The following is a 13,854-nucleotide window of genomic DNA, read 5'->3' on the forward strand; positions in this document are numbered from 1 at the left end:
ATCCCACAAGGTTTGCTTTTAATATAACTTAATTAAATATACAATCAGTAGATTAAAACTTTGAAACCAAGAGTTAGGGCTTAATTTCAGTTATAGCCAGATTTACATGTGTAACTGGGTTGTAAATATTTTTTTAATTAACCGAACCTTGTTTCAGACACTCACAGGTTCCTCATGGAGGGTGGGGTGGGTGGGGCTTTAAAAACACAGTGAGGGCCCCACCTCTGCCCTAAGGGCAGAGAATCCAACATAAACTCTATTGCCAGTGGTTTGATGGCACCCAAAGTTCACAACAACACAGTGAACTGACAATATTTAATTGTTTTCTTCCTCCCATTGACTTAAAGGCCCTGTTCACCATGTGAACTGCAGTCTTCCGCATATAGAAAGCAGGGCCTGGCTCTTGCACTTTCTAACTTCCACTGCCTCGTCCCTGCAGATACCCCAAAACTGCAACACACCCCTCCTCACACAGTCTATTTAAGACAGCCAACTTGAATAAACTGCAGCCACTCTGAACTGTCAGATCAAAGCGGGGCCCAGAACAGGCCAGAATAGATGTCTCAGAACTCACTGTCCGGTGAGAAAGTCCTAGAATCTGCTCTGTCCCAGGCTAGTGAGTCACAGAGAAGACTGGCAAAAGTGTGCTAGGGTAAAAACACTGGTTTGGATAGCAGAAATAAAGAGACTGGATAAAAGGCAAAGGTCCAGAAGAGCTTAGAAAGGCTTTTCAAACACCCCGGTGAAACGAGTAGAAAGACTTGAAAGAGAATATTAGATAATGTTACTCTGCAAGTAACAGAGCACGCGGGTGAGTGGACTGAGGCTGAGAGATGGACTCTCTCCTCAAAGGAATCATGACTGCCAGGTAAGTCTTCTGTCCAAATGGAACAAAAGAGGACAGGCAGGCCATGTCTTGAGCTCAGAGCATCTGGGGGATGGGTCTTTCTTGAAAGATAACAACTGGGAATTGATTCTGCCTATGGTGAGGGGCGATTTCTTGCATTGAGCTACCACAAAGTGGGATGTGGAATCCTAAATCCTGTGGCAGAGATCCAACCATTAATCCAGAAAAAAAAAAAAAATGAACCCTTCTACACCCCCCCAAACCTAAAAAGCAAAGCCTTGCAAAGTAGCCAAGCAGCAGGAATGGCAACCACCAACTTCCTAGTGTCATGCCCACCACCTCCAAAATAACAAATTCCACATTCAAAGCTATTGTGTTACTGATTTTACTGTGGAAGCTACATATACTTACTCTGTTATATTATCAGGTCTTGTCTCTTGTAGCTTTGGAGACAATTGATCTGAGAACTATTGCAAATCTATTCACAAAGCCTTAAATCTCAGGTCAAAAGCAAAGTCTATGAGTCATGTCCCCACTTTCCTAGTTTGAGGGGGTAGGGGAGCCTTCGCACATGAATACTGCCCTGTGCTAAAAGTTTTCTGCCCTAATCCCCTGAGTTCTGAGCTGATGCTCCTGGGACACTCTGTGAGTTGCATCCTACTGTGTTCAAATAGTAAACAACAGAGCCAAATCATCTTTCCAGTAACCTTAACAACTTCCCTCTGTCCTATCTCTGTCTTCTGTGCACTCAGATGACCTATGTGTAGCCAATGAAGGTCAGGGAGGGGAAGTGAATGACTTACAGGATGTGAGCAGTGTGCCAGAAGATGTGGTATCCCTCCTTCCAGCACATGAGTCTCTTTGGTGGCTTTTAATGGCGTTGTGTCCCACAAGTCTTAGCAAAGTAACTATTCCCTCTTTCTAGGCCTCCCCTAGCTGATCTCCAAAGGAAGAGTTGAACAACAGGATTCTAAACATTTTTAAAGCTAAACAAAGTCAGTATGGAAGGTTCTACTAGCTCATAGAAAATGTCCTCTGTACACAAATCTGACAAAGGAAATCCAAAGTTAATTCTCATTCTTTGTCTTGTCATATGAGACTCAGCAGAGCTTCCTCTTTACCCAGCACTATTCAGAGATGCAGAGCCACACTCCTGGACAAAGTATGACATCCATCAATGGCTGTGGGCAATTCCTAGTCCATCGGCTGTCTCTAACATCTCTCACACAGCAAAGCTTGAGAGACTGACTGGCCGTCAGGCACATAGTAGGCATTCTGTGAATATTTACTATGTGATGCATTCAGGGAAGGTCAGGATTCCCATCACAGCTCTGAATGTACCTGTCCTACTTTCATGTTTGTTACTGTGATAAAATGTCCTGGCCAAATGCAGCTTAGGAGGAAAGGGTTCCTTTGACTTACAGCTCCAAGTAACAACCCATCACTGTAGGGGAAGGAACAGAAGCAGATTCCCACAGTCAAGCGCAGAGAAAACCTGTGCACTCACACTGTCTGCTTGCTCCTGCTTCTGCTGCTCAGCTAGCTCTCCTCACTCTTCTTCAGGGCCCTGCCCACAAGAAGGTGCCACTCACAATCAGGGTGAGTAGTCTCACCTCCACAATCAAGACAATTGTCACAGGCATATCCACAGCTCAATCTGATCTACATAATTCCTCAGTTAAAACTTCCTTCTCAGGTAAATCTAGATTGGACCAAGTCGACAGTTTAAGCTAATCAGTGTAGTTTCCAAGACTCATGGAAATGGTAATGCCAAGTGGCAAAGTCAAAAGGCTGGATGGGTAGGTGGATGACTAGAAAGAGGGTCCTAAAATAGCTCCATGACTTTAAAACTGTAGGGACTTGGGAAGCTATTTAAACTCTCTAGATCTTAGCTTCCTCCCTTGAAATGGGCAGTAATAAAGATTCCTATCTCAAAGGGTCACTGTGAGGATTAAAGGACAGGATTTGTGCAAACCTTAGAACTTCGTCCAGGACAAAGTTGGCTTTAGCAGATGCTGAGACTCTTCATTAGAACAGTAAGTACATGGCAGGCTCTCACAAAGCAAACCTTGAATCACTCTAAATCGTGAAGAACCAAGATGTTTTTCAGAGCCCACCACTTCAAAGTTAGCACACTGCTAGCATCCACACGGACACCACAAGTTGGTGGGGGAGGGGCATTTGAGAATCTACCCAGGAGGCACACACACACACACACACACACACACACACACACACACACACACACACACACACACACACGTAACAGGGGTCCAGGTAGATTTGTGGTCTGCGTGGGTAGAACTGAATGAATGTCACAGAATGAGTAGACAGATGGACAACAGGAAAAGACTCTAAGGGAAGGGCAGTGTGTCTGCTCAGTGTCTCTCACCCAGATGTGATTTGCTATCCAGAGGCTACTTGACAATCTCTGGAATCGGTTTTGGTTTCCTTAACTGGGAGGCGCTGCTGGTAACCAGGGGTAGGAGCTGAGTGATGTGCAGTATTCTACAAGGTATAAGACAGCCTCCAACCAAGAATGGTCCTGCCAAAGTGCTGAGTGTGTATGTATGTTCATGAGAGGGGGGGGAGGGAGAGAGAGAGGGAGGGAGGGAGGGAGGGAAGGAGGGAGGGAGGGGGAGGGGACAGAGAGGAGGAGAGGAGGGGGAGGGGAGGGAGAGGGAGAGCAAGAACGAGACAGACAGATATCAAAAGAATGTCCATTTTTGTAAGTAGCAAGACACACAAACTTGTGTGCTGAGGGTGAGTCTGCCTCAAACTAGCTGGACCAAGGACCCCCTTGTGGGCTTCACATGCTTTGCATCAGGACTCCAGAGAAGCTTCTGTGTGAGAAAGAGCACTCCCTCCTGAGTGAACTTGAAATTCCCAGTGGGAGCCACATTTCGGAAAGCTTGCAAGCTGTTGCTTGGCTTCTGTATAAGGAAACCACAATATTTGAATTTCAAATTGTTCATGGGCCTTTTGGGTTGAGAAAGCAGGAAATTGCCTTATTAAAAGGTAATTTGCCCATGGAGTGTTTTCCACACAGGGTAGTTTAATAAGAAAAGGATTTCAATTTTGTGAACATTCTCTTTAGCACTTTGGAGTTTTCAATGAAGCCAGCAGGAAAATGACAATTGACTGTCTGTTGGCCTCTCCTATCCCACCAGAGCCAGGAAATGTGTTTGTGGGAGAAATTTTAATCTGCAGATTAGAAAATTTAAATAACCGGTGTGGAAAGTCACTTGGGAAAAACTTAAGTTCTAAAACCAGGATTCTTCTCACTCCGGCAACTGAGACTCCTCAGGCATCCTATTCAATCTCGTGTGTGTGTGTGTGTGTGTGTGTGTGTGTGTGTGTGTGTGTGTGTGTGTGTGTGTGTAAGTACAGGGATGCACCTAAAATGCACCTGCCACAGTGCACACAGGGAGACAACCCCAGGTTCATAGGCCAGCCTCACCTTCCCATGAGCTTCCAATGAGTCTCCTGCCTCTGTCTCCCATCTGTTCATAAGAGAATACCGGGACCATACACACATGGACTACTGCATCTGTTCTACTTGGTGAACTCCTTACTCACTGAACCATTTATTCAGCCACAGTTCTGGCCAAAGCCCTGCATGGTGGCCTTCCTTCCCCCAGCAGGAGACAGATCCCTCTTCTAACCTGACCACCCTCAAGAAGTCCTCGGCCCCAACCCATGTCCCTGTCTTCACCCCACCCACTCGCCATCGACGTTTCTTACTGGTGACATCTTAGTAAGCTTTCTTGGTGTTTCAATACTTACTTAGATCTCACATCTATCTTTGGGTGGCATTGGCAAGTGTATTTTTAATTCTTACTGTCACTAAAATTCCAGTGTGGACTATTTCCACCCACCAGGCACTTCCTACAGGAACCTTCTCCAGCCTCCCCCACTCCATCTTCTGTATCCAAAGGCAAAGGCTATTTGGATTTTTATCAGAATGATTTGAATTGTTTTTCCCAGTCTGGAATTTCACAGGAATGGAAGCATCTCTCCCTCCTCTGGTGAGATCTGCTTAATGTTCACATCTGCAGGATGCAGATGCATTTCTGCGTGTCTCACAAGCTCTGTCTGTTTTACTTTTAAGTGCCTTTGCAGCATCTAGGGGACCATTGTGAATAACATAATTGTAAAAGCTTTTGTACGGGACTTTCTAAAGCATGCTTTCTTGCTCTTGGGCAGACACATGCATAGAAGTTGATGTTTATGCAGCTGTGCCTGTCTGAGATCACCATGGGTGCTACAACCTGACTCTGTCCTGCAGCTCACCGGAGGCTCTCACACCCTTCACCTGAGCAAGCTCCTCCCCCTTTTTAGGTTCTGACTTAGGTACCACTTCCTTGCCAGAAAGGAGAGCTTAGAAAAGCACTCCCCAGTGTGCTGGAGACAGGCTGGACCATTTATAGACTATAGCTATGTCTGTCCACACAGCCTTGTGGAGACATGACTACATCATTTGTACACTGTAGTTATTCCTGTACATAAAATCTCTTGAAAGTCCATGAATAGAATACAGTTAATTTAAGTCCATAAAGTCAGAAGCCATTGCAGGCTCCTGTGGTCCTGAGTACAGTGAGCTTTGCTTATCAAACTCTGATTTCCTATGTACTACAGGAAGAACATCGGCATGGTTGAGGGAGATTTGACATCTTGGAGAAGATACTCCCTGCTGCAGCGCTATGAGTACATCAGGACACTCTGTGGACCATAAGCACTTACTATCAGAAAGGGCATGTTAACCTACTTTGTGAAAATAGCCGCATCTAAAAATAAGCACATCAGCAGCCAGAGTAACAAAAGACATGCTGAATGTTTCACATATACTGGGGTGGGGAACACATACGTGCAATCTGCTCTCCTGTCATTATCCAAACCTCTTTTCCAACTCGCTATGCTTAGGCATGCATGGTTACTCTCCCAAAGCCATCATCAAGTAAAGGATTAAAGCAAAGTGCCAATCCACTCTGCTAGAAATACATTGCCACAGATCAGAGTTCATCTTCCCTTCAGTATGTCCTTAGATGGGTAATCATATATGTATTTTTTTTTTACTAGATGAAGGTCTGGTGTGAACTAAACCACACATAGAAGCTAGGAGCCTTTCATGGGACACTATTTGTTTATATCTGCCTAACCCAGAACTAACTAGTGCTCAGTGAGGTGATTATGCATCATGGGTGGGGTCAGTAGGTAGAACACTTACTGCTCAAGTGTGGGAACCTAAGTTTAGATGTCCAGCAGCCAGGTAAAAGCTAAGTAGAGTCTCACTTTCCCACAATGCCAATGCTGCAAGACAGGGTAACATGTGGATCCCTGAGGCTTGCAGGCTGGCCAACCTGGCCAGAGAATTGGTGAGCTCTAGACCTTGAACTTGTCTCAAGAGGATAAGGTGGGTGGGAAGGTGATGGCAGAGTAGGACTTCTTATAGCTTTCTGTGGCCTCCACATACACAGGCACACACCTGCAAACAGCACACATACGCCCACACCACACATACACACAGGAGGAGGAGGAAGGAGAGATGGAGACATAATTTTAAAAATCACTGAGAGTGGAGATGACGAGAGAGGACATGCATTCCTGTGGATGCTACCCTAGAACACCAAGGGGAAATAAACAAAAATGGAGTTGTACTGAGCCAGCATTGCTAGACCCTCTCCAGTCATCTGTCAAGGTGTCTTTCTGTGAATACAACACTGGTGCGTGTTTCCTGCAGTGTAACTAATAGTTAATGTTCTATTCTTTATTTCCAAACACTGAAAATACTAGCATATTGTGCTTTGTTGTTTAGTAAGCAGAGTGTAGGTGTACTGCTATGTCATTTGTAAGATTGGGGACAGATGTCCTGAGGGCAGAAAGGGATAGAGCACCATCTGAAATTACTTTTCCCTCAATGCCCACCCTCGCACCTGATTTCCAGACATCTTTTGGCCTTACCAAATGTTTCCATGTGAAGTTAAAGATGCTGTCCCCAAAATGATAGTGGTACTTCAGTGCAGGGCCTGGAGGAAAGTCAAACTGGGGACACAGAGACTCTAAACTGCCTTTAGGTTGTAAAGGAAGAAGAGCTGCTCTCCGGGCAATTTCATTCCACCTACACAAAAGAGCAGCAAGACATTGCTTGAGACTAAGTTCCTGCCCACTATGAGTGGACATATCCTTGGATTTCCTGTACCTTAGTATTGATACAATCTGTATCTCATGAGTCAGTTGATGACTTCGACAACAATATCTCTCTGACTCTTGCCCCACTCTTCATGCTGACAAACAACGCTATCCGTCAGGAAGTTATAGACTGCCAGAGTGAAGGCACTGGTCCTAGCAGTTATAGACACATTGTGTTTGTCCTGAAACAAAATGCCCGATGTAAGCTAGTTTAATAAAGCAAGATGGACCTATTTAACCCAGAATTCTAGAGGCTTAAATTCCAAGATCAGGTAGCATTCTGTGAAGGAATCCTTGGTGGTTGGCACTTTAATGGTGGGAGTCCTTTAAAGGCAACTCCCAAATGAGTTAAAGACCTCTTTCCAAGCCCCCCCTCTTAAAGGTCCCATATTAATTCTTGGGGATCACATCTTTGACACATTAAACTCTCAGAGACACACTCAAACAATATGCTATCTCTTGGGATCCTTAGATGTCACAAGCAGTTGGGTGGCATAACCAATATCGTACTGGAAGCATTTTATGATAGTTTTTAAAGAAAGAGACAAGTAAATCCTCGACCTGCTAACATTTATTCAATATTCTTTGAAATTAGCAAGAATCATAAGAAGCACATATCAATCAAATACAGCCACAAAAATGTCTTGGGTATAAATAAATGTGCACTATAAGAAACACTACAAAAGGGACCAGCACCTCTCACATGTCACTACCTCTTAGCAAGAAACACCTGCAACGTAATTTAATCCACTTACAATTAAAACGAAAGATACTTGACTTTTAAAGGAAAAACTATAAGTTGAAGCTGATCAGTGTTTTCCTCCCTAGATTCTTTCCTTGTTTATGTTTACAAGGTCAAGTTCAAGGACTGCTACAAAAAAAAAATGACTAAAACAAACTGGAAAAACAACATTTCCTCAGAGTTCAACAGAACAGTGCAGAAAAGAAGTTACTTACCCATGCACAGAATAAGGCAGAGGCTAATTTCATTCAGGTTAGGAATAATAAATTTAACTAGTTTTCTTTTTTTCACAAAACAAACATCTCGGACGCCACGTCATATTAAGTAACGATTATACTGAATTATGCATCATACTCTACTTAGTTTCCTAACGCTACTCAGAAAGCCAGCATCACATGTCAAAAAGAAACTCTTCCTATGTAAGGTTTATTCTGTAACAACCACAGAAGTCCATCTGGGTTTCAAGGTGGGTCTACTGTCAAGAGCCCATACTTGTTGAAGAATACAGTATTGAGAGCTGAAAGTACATTAAAACATGGTCTACAGATTTCACAAATTCTGGGTTTTTTTTTTAAAATACTGTTTTTCAAACTAAAAGCTGCAGAAAATTAGTTCCTCGGTAGTCTACTGAAAACTCTTGAGCAGCTAACATTTTACATTTCTTAAGCTTTTTAATTTTCTTAAAAATATTTAAACGATCTTATTATCTCATAATTTTTTGAAAAATAATCCAAAAAAAATTACAAATCTTTTGTTTTAATCAGTGTGACCAAGGGTTTGTCATCGGGGCTGTAATCCTCGTAGGCAATGGGAGTCACGTCGTACATCGCAGGCCGAGATTTCTTCCCAAACCTGAAATCACAGACACAGAGGACTCTGGTTACATGAGGATTAGACCCCAAGTTTTAGTCAAAGTAGGTGGTAAGAATAACTTCCAGTAAGTAGCTGTTGCATATGCATGAGGACCTAAGCCTGACCCTCCAGCACTTCTGTAAAACTGGGGCAGGGGTGCTGGTGTAACCCAGTGCTGGAGGGAAGGAGGGGAACAGGTGGATCCCAGGTCTCACTGGCCACCCAGCTCAGCAAATTGGTGAGCTGAGCTGAGCTGAGCTGAGCTGAGCTAAACTTTAGGTTCAATGAAGGACCCTCAAAAATTAATAGGCAGAACAACCAAGAAAGTAGCTGCACATGGACTTCTAACTTATACACAGACACACATACACACACACACAGGTACAAACACATGCACACACACACACACACACATGTACAAACACATGGACATACACACACACACACACATGTACAAACACATGCACATACACACATACACACAAACACATGCATAGCCTATATGCAACACACACACACTCAATCACCTCTATATAGCATACACATGCATATACCCACTCACCTAGATAGAACACACATATCATATATGCACACAGACATACACATGCATAATCTACATACAATACACACATAAGTTCACACATACATACGCATGAATGTACTCACATACCTACATATAACACAGACACACATACAAGCATATACATACTAACATATCTATATACATACATATATTATACACATACAAAAACAACATTCAAGAGTCAAATGGAACTACAAAAGTACAGTATATACTTTATCATGTATGAAAAATCAAAGCATCCTAATATTAGCAACTGAAAAAGAGGAAACATTAGTCTTTAGTTCAGGAGGTGAACTGGATTAATGATAAAGCATCCTGGTTAAATCTTAGCAAATCAGGCAGCAGGACAGCTCCATAGCAGACTTAAGAAAACATGTATTGATTTCTCCTTTTCTTCAAGACACATAAATATCTGGAATGACAGTTTTGGTTTACACCCACTCTCATGACTAGCATACACAATAGCGGGCAATGTCCCCAGGTAGCACTCAGACAGCCTCTCCCCTGGTGGAAAGGCTCTGCCATCCTCTCAAATTCCCAACATAAAACGCTCAGCAGAAAGAAATGAGGTATTTGCCCAGAGTTGCTGCTGGGGATAACCATCAAATCCTACCCTTCATTTCTCTTGGCTCCAGGACCATCCTTGTTCTCTGGGTACCAAGCTATTGTCCCTATAGGTCTATGTGTATCTGTCTCCTTGGCAGCAGGACTGATGCCCAGAAGCCAGGGGACTCAAAACTCCAAGTACAAGACTTTCTGCCAAGCCAGTATTAAGAGAGAAATTATTAAAACATGGTGAGTTCAACTTCTGGGTGGTCTCTTCCCACTTGAGAGCTCAGTTTCCCCAAAGCTTCTGGGGCAGAATTCGGTGTAAAGTATTACATGAAAACCTAGCATGGTTTCATCTCACATATGACTTAAAAAAAAAAAAAAAACTTACTTTATATCCAAGGAGGCTCATCAAAAAGGGATTTAAAAAACAATCACCTTATATTCTGAAAAGATTAAAATGGCTCCCCAGGTACTCATAGGTTTATTTACCATAGGCTCCCTTCCCATAGTAGTCTTCTTCTCTCTCTTTCTCTGTCACCCTCTGAGTGACTGCTTTCTCACATACAAAGGTGAGAAGCAGCAGCAGGTGGCAAGTGAGGACAGGGAGCACTCTTCAAGTGAGCTTGGATTGGGGGTGGGAAGACGGAGACAGTCTTACTCTGTTGCCAACACTGGTTCAGAACTTACTACACAGTCCAGTCAAACTCTTGGTAATTCTCCTATTTTAGCCTTCCAAGTCCAGGGATTTCAGGTGTGGGTACCACCATGCCTGAAATGCTGTCTGATTTTTAAACTTTCATCAGTTGACTTCCAATTCACTTAAAATTGACTGGCCCTCAAGAGTACAAAGGCAAGACCATGCCAGAAGGGCACCAGGCATAACAGAGACCAGAGTTAAAGCAATCTGCCACCATCAGCCCACAATGACCAATGTGACATTGAAAAGACCCTAACTAGAATCATTTCTAAACCACAGGCCTTACTGTGCACCCAGCAAACTGTTGGCATTGATGTGGGGTCAGACCTCAGCCTGCTTGTCTGGATAAGGCCCATGCAAATCCTAGGATAGGAAAATTAGCCATGCTATAAAACTTGTTGAATTCTATACTTCTTTACAAGTGAAAACATGAGAGGCTACTCTAAGGTAGAAAATGCTGACCAACTATTTCTCATAAACTAGCTAGATGTATTTGTAATAATGGTGATGATTTGGATGTAAAGCTAGTAACAGGGAGTTTCTTTGGTCCTAGCCTGGAGGTCCTAGGATGCTTTCCTGTGCAAACTTTGATATGGGAATGCATTCTGTGCACTAGCTGACTAAAGTAATCAACTGTTTGTCTCTCCCCCAAAGGGTAATACAGACAACTGAACAGGCTCAATACATCTTTATAAAAGCCACATGTTATTACATGGCTTCCATTTGAAATGAATTTGCCTTCTTAAAAATCTGGAAAATCAGCTGTCTCTGTCTCCTGCCCTGTATCAAGAGGCAGCAAGTCAAAGGACTATGAACTTGAGCATCACCACTGAGCCGGAGATTGGCGAGGAGACTTTGAGAAGCAACGCTGCAGATCCACTGAGCAGGACAGCCCAAGGCTTGGTCCACTTGCTTGCACATGTACAGAGAGGCTGAGTGAACGGGGCACCTCGCCTTATGTCCAGACTTGGGTGCTTGGCTGTGTCTGGCACAATGCCAATGAAATTATCTGCATGGGTAGAAGGCATAATGCTGATGGTAAGGGCTGGCTGGAGTCAGACTAATACAACTAAGACAAAAAGAGTGGACCAGCAGACTAGGAATTGCAGTCCCTATATTTAATGCCCTAGTTAGTGCGAATTCACTTTCCTTGAGTGAGCTACAAAAAATCCAAAGTGTAGAAGCTAAAAACAGTTTGTGTGATACTATCACCAAGGTTTTAAGTACCAGGAAGTTAACAAGGCTTTCTCTGATTCTCCTACAGCTCTCAAGGTGGCAGATAAATGCCCATTAACTGATATGCTAACTGCCTTTCATATCTCCTTTGTTTTTTTTAAACCAGACCAGGTATTGTTCCTTAAACGCTGGCCACTCCAGACGTACTCAAGAGAGACACCCACCTTTTTGCTTTTCTGTACTTTGTTGTCATCTACGAAGTTCACATGTAAGAACCACACAATTTACCAAGACAAACCCAGCAAAGAGGCATATATATATGTCTTAATTAGATTTACAATTTTGTGTTAGACTAAACATAGAGCTATCCTGAGCCATATGTGACCAATAAGCTATGGTTGGGCCACCCTTATTGGTCTCAGTAAAAATATTATTAACATCACACCAGCATCTTAAACATCAGACTTAATAACAAGTCCTGTGGCCTAACTTGTTCCCTGAAGGAACAAAGGATGCTTCCGCCGGTCATAAATAAGGCAGAAGAAAGAGTACATTCTTCCAGCCCAAAGGCCAAGAAGAGCATAAATAATGGCAGGTGGGTCTGATCAGATGCAAGGCCTGAATCTGAAGGCTTGAGTTATTTGAAGATAAGAGAATGTGTTGTTCGAGTTTCCTTTTCCTGTCTTTTATAGCAAAACATTTGTAGGCAGTAGGTAGAACTCAGCACCATGAGCCACCAAGATGCGACCTTACTGTCAGGAAGTGGAGAACCATGTATCTGCTCCTGCTAATGCTAACGAGTGACAATTCTATCTGAGTGGAAGAGGCTGTAGGCAGGTGGCTCTTGGGACAAAGGAGATGGGATGCTTTCCTTATCACTCTGGCTGCTGGATGACATCAGAAGCACCAGGTGTTTCCTTAGTCCCTCGTGGTTGTCTAGGTGACCCAGTTGGAAAGTATGCTGTGAGGCCACTGGGCTGTGGTCATTCCATCTCAGAATCACTTGTAGGCTAGCATCCAGGAAACAGCCTGTGAAATAGACATTTGCTACGGGCCATGTTTGGAAACTAGAGAGAAGGGAATATCAAAAGAACAAAGTTTTGCCAAGCTCTTCTGAGAGTTTCCAGGAATCAAGAGCAAAGAAGGCCAGTTTGCCAGAGGTCTGGCTGCAGTGTCTTCATAGCAGACTGCAGATCAGGTTGTGGCTGCAGAACCCTTTGGGCAAGAAGTTACCCCAAATTCCAGATTCTTGGGAAGGAGCTGCTTTCCTGTGGACTGTTTCCTCTGTACTTACTGGAGAACACTGGACCTAGCTAGCTAGGATTATCCATTGTGCATTTTGATAAAGATGGGCAATAAATAAGAACCAGCTAAATTCTATTATGTCTCTTCTTTCTAGGTTGAGTATTCAGTTATCTTGACAGAGGGCTTTGAAGGTAACAAAGCATCCCTCTCAAACAACCTGAGCTGGGATACCATATTCCTTTCCTTGGGAGAATCACGAAGGTTCTTCACCACAGATTCCTCCGAGATAGAATCTTATTTCTGGGTTCCACAAACATCCAACCATAAAGCTATAGTTCTTGTTTCTTCCTATGACCTAAGCTTTTCTTGGGAGCACAAGAGAGCAAGGAGAGGTCAACACCAAAGAAACCCGTTAGTTCTCTACCATTTCTGCAACCTCTGCCTCCAACCTGGCAATTTAGGATAATAGAACTAGTCCTGTTGGGACCATGTACTGAGCTAATACTCAGGGACTCAGACAAGACAAAACATCCTGTCCCAACACAAACTGAGATCACTCACTCATTTTCTTTGGTGACTTCAGATTTTCGTGACATTTGTTATGTGCCAAAATCTGCTAGAGAGACAAGTGAAAGGGGGGAGCTGAATAAACATCCAGTATGTGGTTTGTATGGATTGGTCCTGGGCTTCCTGGAAGCTGGGTTACCCAAACTGACACCCCCCTCAAGAGAAAGCATCCAGGTGAGCAATCATGTAGATTAGTCCTGAGTCCATGAGCGCCCCACCCTTGAAGCCACAAGTACCCCCAATAGTGCAGTTCCCAGTGAGGGACCGAGACAGATGCTCCAAGTCATCCCATCCAAATTCATATCTCTGGATCCTCTCCCTGGACTCTATTCCTGTTTCTGCTGCAACAAAGTCCCTGTAAGATGGGAAACTTGTATTTGGAAACTTTCTTTTGGGGAAGGAAG

General features: G+C 43.5%; 1 protein-coding gene across 1 annotated transcript in view; it reads right to left on the bottom strand.

The window, feature by feature from the left end:
* Nucleotides 1-8,518: 8,518 nt before the first annotated feature.
* The window catches only part of DNER (delta/notch like EGF repeat containing), a gene marked incomplete at both ends in the record, with an annotated part of 276,755 nt that continues 271,419 nt past the window's right edge, over nt 8,519-13,854 (bottom strand). Inside the window, one exon of the mRNA XM_080933397.1 lies at nt 8,519-8,630. Within this exon, the coding sequence (XP_080789523.1) occupies nt 8,519-8,630 (112 nt within the window). The remainder of the gene's footprint in view (nt 8,631-13,854) is intronic.

The sequence above is a fragment of the Micromys minutus genome, assembly GCF_963924665.1.
Source record: "Micromys minutus genome assembly, chromosome: 19".
Taxonomy (NCBI): Eukaryota; Metazoa; Chordata; class Mammalia; order Rodentia; family Muridae; genus Micromys; species Micromys minutus.